General features: G+C 33.1%; 1 protein-coding gene across 3 annotated transcripts in view; it reads right to left on the bottom strand.

Annotated features, from left to right (window-relative positions):
* Positions 1 to 527: 527 nt before the first annotated feature.
* Positions 528 to 11,240, bottom strand: part of LOC138703512 (E3 ubiquitin-protein ligase PPP1R11) — a 35,103-nt gene continuing 24,390 nt past the window's right edge. The window contains exon 4 of one of the 3 annotated variants that reach the window (XM_069831419.1): positions 528 to 11,211. In XM_069831419.1, the coding sequence (XP_069687520.1) occupies positions 11,078 to 11,211 (134 nt within the window). In that variant the 3' untranslated portion in view covers positions 528 to 11,077. The other 2 variants (XM_069831420.1, XM_069831423.1) reach the window with 2 other exon arrangements.

Raw genomic sequence — 11,240 nt, 5'->3', positions numbered from 1 at the left:
ATTATATTTTTATATTATAGAAGACAAAAGAATATTTAAAAGTCTTAGTTCCTTCTTCCACCGTTCGATGCGCATGACATCAGTTGTTCAAATTGTTGCATAACCCAAAACTTCATATTTTGACTTAATTCCTTTTAGCTCCGACCGATTCAATTATTAAGAAAACATTTTCGATAACAGACTGACATTAATTTGAAGCAGAACTTGGTGAAAACTATTATACACAGAGAAGTGACATTTCAGGTAGTTCAAGTTCATAAAATTGTGTTAATTAATGGTTATTTGCATTTTCACGATCAACTTTATAAAAGCTCACAAAATTCATTCATTGTAAAATTTTTTTACTAATGCTGATTTGCTTTAAAAACAACGAAAATAATGGATTTTATATTTTGCAGGTAAAAATATAACACAAAATTATAAACCATATTTCACTTGAGGAAAGGGAAAATAATTTACGGACAAGGTTGAATGAATGGATAATATTCAAGCAGTATCTACTCACAATGAATCAAATTGACAATTGGTTCATACAGAAATCTATTCTGCATATATTTTATTTAATGACTAAAATGCCAAGCATTTTAATACATTCTATAATTGATCATGGTTATTTTACCAGCTTAATTCAAGCATAATAAATACAACTGAAGTTACAGAATTCGTGATATACTTAACTTGCTTATAGTGAAACATATTAACATACCGTATAATTATCACAAGATGGGGAAAGCTGAAGTAGAATTTAAGATCTTCAATAGCTGAACACATTCAACAAGACAGACATCTCGAAAACGTTCAAGTTTCTTTATTGCTTTAACTATAATGTGCTTCTATGCAATGCATGGGATCTTATACTTACGAGTTACACATTACTTGCTAATTCACAACATGAAAAATACTGTTCCACAGGACATACCTGAACTTCTCACAATTTCAACTGCAGCATATTATAAATTATTTTATTTGATGATATAAAATTACAACAATAAATACTGAAGACAAATTTTTCATGGATTTATTCCATTTGCCATTTCTGCTTTTAGACTTACAATAAAATACATTCAATGTCAATGCTTTCAACTTACAGATTTAAGAAGAAATAAATCTTATTCCTGGTACTTGTGTCCGATTTTGTAACAACACAAATGTGTACCACATCATTTTACACTACTTATTCCCCTTTGTGGGTAACACAACTAACTGTGAGTTGTCATAAAGACGTAAGAATGTATTTACATAACATTCAACACTATTATATTTAATTATTCTTACTTCCTAGCTTTAATGTTATATTGTGCAAGGCAGTGATATGCAAACTTCTCTTAATATTAAATTCGTATTATTTAAATCTTTTCATATTCATCATTATTCAGTACCAGCTCGTTACTGCCGAGCATATAGATGTTTATATAATATTTACATTTCCACTTGTATAATTTAAAAGTTATGTCAATTCACTGTACAATTATTAAAATAAGACTTCACCCTCAAAATTCTAAACATAATATTGCAATACTCTCCTAGTTGCAATATTAAAAATACATTTACATCTTCAAAGTTCGTCATAATTTACATATATGTTCATCTGAAATTCTTATATATATATGTATTTTTTTGTTTAAAAATTTCTAGTTTTACTTATGCTCTTAAAGAATCCACCATAGCAATCACCAATGGTCCCATATGGGTTCCATTGTCGAAATTATTAACCCTTAAAGCTTTCCAAAGATATAGTAACTTAACGTACCTGTACTCTTGTAAATTTTCACTGTGATTAGTTATGTGATTTCAGTCTCTGCTATATATTCTTGCATTGAGTCCCAATAGGCCTACGATCTTTTATCATTCATCGTGGTCTCATTAGAGAAATTCAACTTTAACCTGATACTTCACATTCAGAAAATATGTGCTAACACAATATTCCTCCATAAGCATATATCATTTTACCATTATGTTCACCATTATCAAAACTGCAATATAAAATTAAAATCAGTTGTCTGTTACTAACTTTAGTTATTTAATTAATAACTTCGCAATACGGTTGCAAGCTGGTTGGGAGAGAGAGAAAAAAATAGTAAAGATGTGCCCTTTAGCCACCATGAAGGCACATGGGGGGCATAGAGGTAGATGTCAGCACTAGAATGAGGTGGTAGTGTCAACACCACTCTCCAACTGCCTTCTCACCCCTGGGAAAGGTCCAGTACTCAATGGACAGGAAGTTAAGTGGACCATGGGGCCATTCTGGAAAGTTTGGTAAAGAGAAAAATTCTGCCACCACCTGGGATTAAAACTAGTATAAGTTTGTCTGTAGCCAGTTGCAATACAAACTGAGCAACCAGTCAATTAAGAAAGGGGGAGAAAAAATGGCTAGCACTGAGCTCAGAGAAAACTGTTGGTGTTGGGAGGCAATGTCCACTGTTATTTAGATCTTTATTCTGGATTATCATCTGCCAGCTTTTGCAGCAAATTCTAACAGGGCGAGGGCAAATTTCCAGTGTCCTGAAACTGAAAACTTAACTAAGAGAGACAGCTCCGACTGAAAAACGAAGAGTAGCAGCTTGGTTCTATGCCAATGGCTGCTAAAAATTGCAGACACTCCAGATAGGCAGCTAAAATACGGGCAAAGTTATTATGACTTGCTCACAGATATTACGATCAACAATGGCCGTAAAAGTCTATACGAGGAAACAATGGAGGAAAAGAAGAGGAAAGGGAGATAGCTGCGGGAGGGAGAAGGAGAGAGAAATAAGAGGGAGACTAGAAGACTAGCAAATGAAGATTTTACACCAACAGCAAATTTAAAAAACATTAATGGTATTAGAAATGAAGTTATCTTCAGAGTGACCAGACGTCAGTTTTGAATGCTTTGTTGCAGTGTCCTCGAAAACTTTAATGTCTTGAATTTTAAAATCGACCATTTGCTCATAGTGAGAATATTTGAATTTGTGCCGAATTTATATATATACTACTCTTCTCTGAAAAGTCAATGCCTTCCTGATTAGGAAGATCAACACTGAGTTAAAATTATTACATTTCTCTCTTAAATAGAAGCAGCTTTATTTGCGGTGACATTAAATATGAGAAGATTTTAGAGAATGTACTGGTCCCTTTTGTAATGACGCCCATTGTGAAGGAAATAGAAGCAGCGAGGATGATTCCTACAATCATAAACATTTAAAAATTGTTCCTGTCCTTGTAAGGGATTTTGTTTCCAACATAGGAATTAAAATAACAGTAACTTCATTTAGTTTGTACAGCTGATTTCTTCAGCAATAATTTAGTATCTCATAAGGATGTCCTGGTTTTTATTTTCTAAATCTAGTCACCTTAGTTACCTTTAAAAAAAAATTTGAAGATACAAAATTTTATAGATCTGAGTGAGATTAATAAACATTATGAATGGAAATGCAAGATTACCAAGAAAATCTTACTATTTTAACCCCACAGAAGTAACAGTCCAGAGCAGCGGTATTCAACCGGGGGTACCCCAGAAGACTTTTTAAGGGGTATGTGAAATTTAAAATAAGCCTGTATGTTTCATGAAAGATCGGAGCTAATGATTGGATTACAAATCCGTTTTCCACCACAGCTTTCAATTCCTCAGAACTTCCCTTAAAACTGAAGGAAAGTTTGCTTGAAATTTTCATTGACAGTGAACTGAAAATAAAATTCGAAAACTTGTCAATTTATGATTTTTGGTGTTATGCTCGCAAAAAGTATATGGAACTTAGTGACACTGCCATTTCACACCCTCTGCTATTTCCCTCTACTTATTTGGTGTGAGCAAGGTTTTCTGTACTCACATTAATCAAAATTAAACACAGAAATCACTTGAATCCAGAATCATCTCTGATACTCGAACTCAATAAGACTCAATCAAGAAATCAGGAGCTGGAGCGCAGAAAACATCAGGCATCTCATTAACAAGACAGAACCACTTAAGTTAATAACATAATAACATAACTTTTCTTTTTTATGATATCTGTAATGTTTTTCCTTTAATTATTTATTTAATAGCATGATTATCTCTTTTATAATTTAAAAATAGATGATTTAATAATTGATAAATTGTCGAGTTTAATTAAGTTTAGATATAATAAAGGATGTATGGAGTGGAGAAAAATTCTCTCGGACACCGGGATTTGAACCCGGGTTTGCACCTCTATGTGTTGACGCTTTATCCACTAAGCAGTGACGTCGCCAGGATCAGAGGAAGGGGTGCGGATGGGGTGCGAGCTGTAGAAATGTGGTACATAAAAAATCCAAAATGTTCTTTCATGCACTTGCGTGCATACTATACATCTGTTTATTATTATTATTATTAATAATAATAATACTAATAATAATAATAATAATATTATTATTAATATTGCTCATTACATCCATTACGATACACTATGGGATGTAGTTTTTCACATCCAAGAAATTGTTTGTTTGTTTTTGTTCTTCAAAATAATTTATGCCTAGTATTTTGTTAATAAATTGCCCTTTGGGGTGCGGAAAGGGGTGCTCCGATTTTTATGTGGTGCTTGCGCACCCTTTCGCACCCCCCTAGCGACGTCCCTGCCACTAAGCCACACTGGATTCCCATTCTGATGCCAGATTGAATCCTCTCAGTTTAAGTTACACCTCTTAGGTTCCCTCTAGTGGCCAACCCTCATGCACTGCATCACAGATGTGTGACAATGGCACAATGTCCAACACATTAATGTGCAGAGGTGCACTCATTACGAGTGCCTAAGTGGCCGGGATCCAATAGAATGAGCACCGTCTCAAATCACTAAGTGATTAGTTTCGCATATCACATTATTATGGCTTAGTGGATAGAGCATCAGGACGTAGAGCTGAAAACCCGGGTTCAAATCCCAGTGCCGAAGAGATGACCCATCCTTTATCATATGATGACACAGAATTTCTGCACGGAAATATCATATGTACTTCGGTACATTGTAATAATAAAAGTTTAGATATAGTTACCAATATATATCATTTGAATTAACAATTTTGGGAGTACAAACTTGAGTGGAAAAGTGTCTCTAGGGTTATGAGCAGGAAAAAGATTGAATATTAACTGGTCTAGAAGTCTCAAGGCGACAGTTTTCAACACTGAACTATTCAATATCAGACTAGAAATCTATCATGAAGACATAAAGGAGAAGGAGGAAAAGAATACTTGCCATTTATTAGCTTCAATAATTTTTTAATTTTATTTGTCTTATAACCGAAATGTACAAGAAAAATCGAACTGTCCTCCTGTTCCTTATCAATTTTCCTGCCTTATATATACATACTCTTGCTCTTTGAACAGAACAATGAGAATTACAGTTATGTAACAAGAGCCATAAGCAAATATTGGTTCAACCTTCAGAGCAGTGTTATAGTTTTAGATTTAAATTCTATTTCAAGACAAGTCAAACTTAGGCACATAAATAATAGCTCTACAAATACTGAGAAAGAGCAGAGTTCCATTTCTGATGCGTAACAAATGAACATGGAACAAGTAACGTATCATTTAATTTAAGAATTTAAATACTCATTATAGAGAAGATTTGAAGAGAACGGCAGTTACGTAGACCTTCAGCTCCCCCCTACTACCAAAAATGCATAATTCAATGTCAATACGGCGGTTGCTGTCGTCTGCGATACAACAAACTTTTATATTGATTTTCGAGTTCATCATTTTTTTCCTGGTTATTATATGCTTATTTAAGTTGTGTTAACTCTCGCTAAGTGGTTTTATATTTTATTTTATCCGTCTTGTATTTATTTTTATTATTGTAAATATTTTTGTTTTATTACTATTATTATTATTATTATTATTATTATTATTATTATTATTATTATTATTAATTTGTATTACTATCTTTATATCATCTTAGTCACGGTTATTCTATTATTATTATTATTATTATTATTATTATTATTATTATTATTATTATTGATGTTACTATTATTTCTATCATCAACATTATTATTGATCTCTCTAAAATTTATGTAGACTACTGGACTGTACCTGAGCACGAGCATATGCTCATTTCGGGTATCTATTTCGTATGTATTCATTTAAAATGTAAATTGTGAATAAATCAGAATTTGAATTTTTTTTAATTTTAGAGATGCATCACTGCAGTAATGATATTAAACTATACACTACTTGGTCCTATCAATATGTCCTTGATGTATGGTAAGAAAATATGATCCACCTGATTTAAAAACTTCTGTTAAGCATTAATTTCAACTGGCTTCTGTCATGCGACCTCCAAACTGTAGTGAAAAAAAATCCATTGAATAGTTACATAGCATTATCATTACTCATTACATTATAAATAAAAATACATAGCTTTATTTGAAAGCATTCTCCAGTCTGAAAGATGACGTTCAAAATATTTATCCCCACCACCGACATCTACACATTTTTTTACATCTGTAAAGGATATTCCTTATTATCCAGTAGAATATATCTCTCTTGTTACAGAGTTTGCTGGCTGGCATAATTATTGGTACTTCTATTAAAGGGGAATTTTACCACACATCCAATAAGTTATTTGCTGTAAAATGTAAAAATATGCAACTAAATAAAATGTTGGAATATGAAACAGAATAAACTGGAAAATGAGATTCTGTAAGCAACTATGTGGAAAATGTTCTATACTTAAGCTTACTCTTTTGGCTTACAATTAAACAAGCTTACTATGGCTTAAAATTAAATAAGTAAACTTTTTTAATGCATGTACTCATTACAACAGAGTTAGCCATGAGGGAAAATACAATAACTTCCAGTTTACATATTCCAGAATTTCTTCACATGAATTCAGAGACCGCCTGTGTTAACCATTTTTTGACAGATGCCTAGTCACTTCTGAAGTGGGTTTCAGCACAGTTTTCTTCGGAAAGGAATCAAGTCACAAAATTTATAAGAGGTAGAAACTAATTTTCTGTCAAGTTTCTGCTTCATGCAGGCAGATGCCTCTGCAGACCTGTGAGACTGCAGGAGTGTCCGAGGACTGAATTAGAAAATTATAAATCAGATCAAAGATTCTGAAAGATTTATAGAAGGTCGTTAAAACTTGAAAGATGCGCAGAACTGGTTAATAATATTGATGCCCAGTGACATACAGAAAGCTAATAGACAGTTATGCATATACCTAAACTGTAATGCAATGTAAAAATGTCACATAAAATATGAGACAAATTAACGTATTCTTATGGTGCTTACAGCACAGAATCCTAATTAAAAAAAAATTGTCTTAAAATGACACATGCTTTCTCATTATACCTTTTACGCATTCCTCAACAATTCAATTCTTTATCATGTTACCAACGGTATTTCCGTTTGTAGTTTTTTAACTATTACTCGAAAGATATATATAAATAAAATAATTTTTTTATCTTGGCTGGGACATGTCATGAGAAAGGATGAAAACGATGCTTGTAACCCTCACCCATCCATAGGGATCCAGAAAAGTTGTACACCCCCTCTAAGATGGTTGTTGGAAAAAGTTGAGGAAGATCTTAAAACTGAATGTATTAGAGAAAGAAAAGAGAGGACGCTGGAGTAAGACGGAAGAAAAACTGTCATGGAAGTCATGGTCAGAAACAGGTTGTAATATTGGATGAAGACGACTAAGTAATTTCTAAAAAATGGTTATATTTCATGTAACGAATTAATTCGTAGATAGACTTAAGTTTAAGTCTAATGTATACTATAGACTTCTGCAGTAATAGACTGATAGCCGGTTTGTTTTCCTGAAGTATTGGAGCCAAAGTTAAAAATGATTACCAATTATCATGTAGTTCAAAAGTCATGAATCGCCGTAAGTGTGACATTACTGGTAATTCATAGAGTAACCGAAATGTTAAGAATGCAACCCTAACATACTTTTAAAACTACCTACAAGTACTTGTTCAGAGATGAAAAGATAACATGATTATAAATTTATAAGAGAGAAAAGATGGGGAAAACCTCTGTACAGCAGTTTATCCATCAAAATCATTCTACAATATTTGCCAGAAATTTACCTCTAGGATTGCACAATGCATTAATCATTGTATACTGACAGATTCAATAGTCATGCTCGGTAATCAGGAAAGGTGAAAGTATAATTAAAAGGAAACATGGTAAGAAAAAAATAACTCATAATTTTTATGTGTTATATTTTTAAGTTCCAAAGGGTAAGAAGATTTTCAACCAAGAATGAATGATTTTTGAAACCATATACATGATTAAAACTGTTTAAACACTAGTGTTGTGATATTCATGTTATAATTCTTTACATACATGAACAAAGTACACAACACTTTTAGACAGGAAAGAAATATAAAACTAACTTGATCTTTTTTGTTTTTTTTGTTTTTAGTAATATCCTTGTTATTTATCTGTAGCTTCTTTTCAAGTGTATGTTTCAACATCTAAAATAAATTCAGTAAATATAAAACCAATCATTATTCAATATGCTGCATTAAAAATCAAATAAATTTCTAACGAATATTACAAAAGTGAAAATCTCTGTTAAAAGTAACAAATAAAAGTAATTATACTTTGCTGATGATGGTGTAATGCACTACAGATATTTCCACCTGCATCTTTGTTATGCATACTCTACCAACTACCACAAGAGAGAAGAAAAATAAGAAAAAAAAAACCATGAAAAACAATAACATATTTCTGTGTATTATGAAGGTTTGAGGATGTTATTAGCATAAATTGTTTTGTATTTTCCGTATTCCCCTACTTCTTTTTGCAATTACATTCTGGAAGAAATTTTGTTCCTGAGTTATTTTAATTTTGAGATTTTGAACAAGCATATTGTGACAGCGACGTGAGATTCGAACTCACGACCAGCATCCCGCAAGAAAGCAGATCGCGCGGGGACGGTGTGCGGCGGAGAGTAAGGGGAAAGGGACGGCGCGCGGCGAGAGAGTGGAGAGGGAGTTTGCGTGCGCATCTTCTGCTTGCCTAGAGAGGCCGAGAAATCCGTCGAAGTGGAAGACTCGCGAATTCGAACTTTCGAGGCTACGTCGCTGTGGTTATAAATTACGGACGCGAAGGAACGACAGCAGTTTTTCAGTTATTCAGTCAGTGAGTAAGCCAGAGCAAGCAAGCCAGCCGGAGTTCGACTCGAGTGTGCGTCCGCATCTGCGTCAGCATCCGAAGGCCTGAGTTCGAGTGCAGTGGACCGCAGTTGGAGGGACCTGAGTTCGAGTGCAGTGGCCGCAGTTGGAGGGACCCGAGTTCGAGTACAGTGAACTGTCTCTGAAGGTCTGTGGTTCGAGATACTGTGAACTCGAGTGACTGAGATAGAAGAACTGTGAACTGAGAACTGATAGTTCTGATTTGTAAATAGTGCTTTGTAAATATTAGTTAAGATTAACAGTTCATTGTTGTTCGTACTAGTCCAAGTAAATTGTCATTGTCGTCGGTGGAGTTTTATAACGAATATTGTGTTGAGTGAAAATCCAATTGTTGACGAGAGCGTTTAAGGCGAATTGTAGAAAGGAATTATTGTTGTGACGAATAAATTACATTGTTGTTACTAATAAAAATTACAATATTATATTATAACAACAGTTATTTTCTTCTTAAGCCAATTACTTCCTTTTCAACTAATGAATGGTAAGTGATTTCTCTTTGCAGGCAAAGTTCTGTGCTGTGAGTCCATATATGAACCAAGACTCCATCTCAACATTTTTAATTCTCTATATACAATTACACATTCCCTGATGCTTCGGTATAGGAAATGCATAACCTTATTTGGACTGTGAACATCAACACTAATAATATATTTTCATAAGTCATGCGTAACAAACTGTAAGTTTTTGAATGATCGACTGGATCGATTTAAACATATATCAAATTTGCCGCATTTTAACATGCAGTAGTTGAGGTTTGTCTGCAACCTGAGTTGATTAGATAGCTACTACAAACAAAGGAAAACCAATGAATGTCAAAGACACACTGTTCTTCTGTGAAACTGAGAAATAGACGTTTTAAGCCTTACCACACAAAAAGAAAATCCCAACGTAATTAAACTGTAAGACCATATTATAATATGTATTTTAATTAATATAACGTAATAAATGTTACAGATAAATATCGGTTCTTGCAGGAAGTATGGCCATTCATTTAAATACTGAATTTTTCTTGCTACACATTTTAAACGTCCCTTCACATCGCAGTAGACATAAATTTAAATGTCCTCCATCAGAAATGAGTTAATTATGTCAAAGACATTGTCATTTTAATGATTGTTACATTAATTACATCATTTGTGACTTCACACTTAGATGTTATCAAAAGATACATTCTATGCAAATTTATTTCAAGAGTATGCAATTAATTAAAAAATGATGCGTGAATATTAATCTTCTCATACACTGTACTTCATTCAAGGCAATAATTTAATTTTAAAGATATATATTTTTAACTTCTTTATGATTAATATACAAAGAGTATTTACAAAGTTCTGGGAAAGACAGATAAATACTTTACTCGTAAATATTTCTATACAGAACGCCATCACGAGTACACCTCCTTCAATGGACTTCAACTCTTTACACCTGTATTCTTAAATGCTGAAGGAATTTCACTGACTGCTAGTTACATCATATTCTCGAAAGACCTTGAAAGATTTTAAACATTACTAAAATAACAAAAATTTGTGAAAGAAGTAGTAGTGAGAGCAATATTCACTCCTAACCAGCTATAGTTTCTTCCAACTGCAAAATGATCAGAATGATGATGTTACCTTCAGCAAATTATTACAACATTCAAGCAAAATAATTATAGAATTGCGAGTTTCACTTTATAGAAGTCTTCATTCTAATTAATATCAATTCTTTCTTAGGTTCATTTTAAATTATATTTCCAGATGGATGTAAAACATCCTCACTGTTGTCCATACTAATGACATTACAAAAGTATACAACACCATACCAAATCTAGACCTTTAACAGACATCCACTAATTCTCATTTTGAGGTATTCTTCTGGTCCCTGTAGTTTAAGAATTCTTCTGGCTTCACTTTCTCACACTCAACCATATTGAATTTCAAGCACTTATTTCACACTTCACCAATCATTCCACTGTGGCCTTAGTTCCATCCTTACTTGTCTTCAGCCTCCATCGCTCATTCCTGACTTCATCTATCCATCTGTAAATTGTATTACTGGCTTCAGTACACTCACCAAGAATAGTCTGGAAGCTGTAAACTACATAAAATGATCCAAAACTTGCTTTC

Source organism: Periplaneta americana, chromosome 7 (genome assembly GCF_040183065.1).
Source record: "Periplaneta americana isolate PAMFEO1 chromosome 7, P.americana_PAMFEO1_priV1, whole genome shotgun sequence".
NCBI classification, from domain to species: Eukaryota; Metazoa; Arthropoda; class Insecta; order Blattodea; family Blattidae; genus Periplaneta; species Periplaneta americana.
The sequence above is the reverse complement of the archived record's forward strand: the minus strand, read 5'-3'. Positions and strand labels throughout refer to the sequence as shown.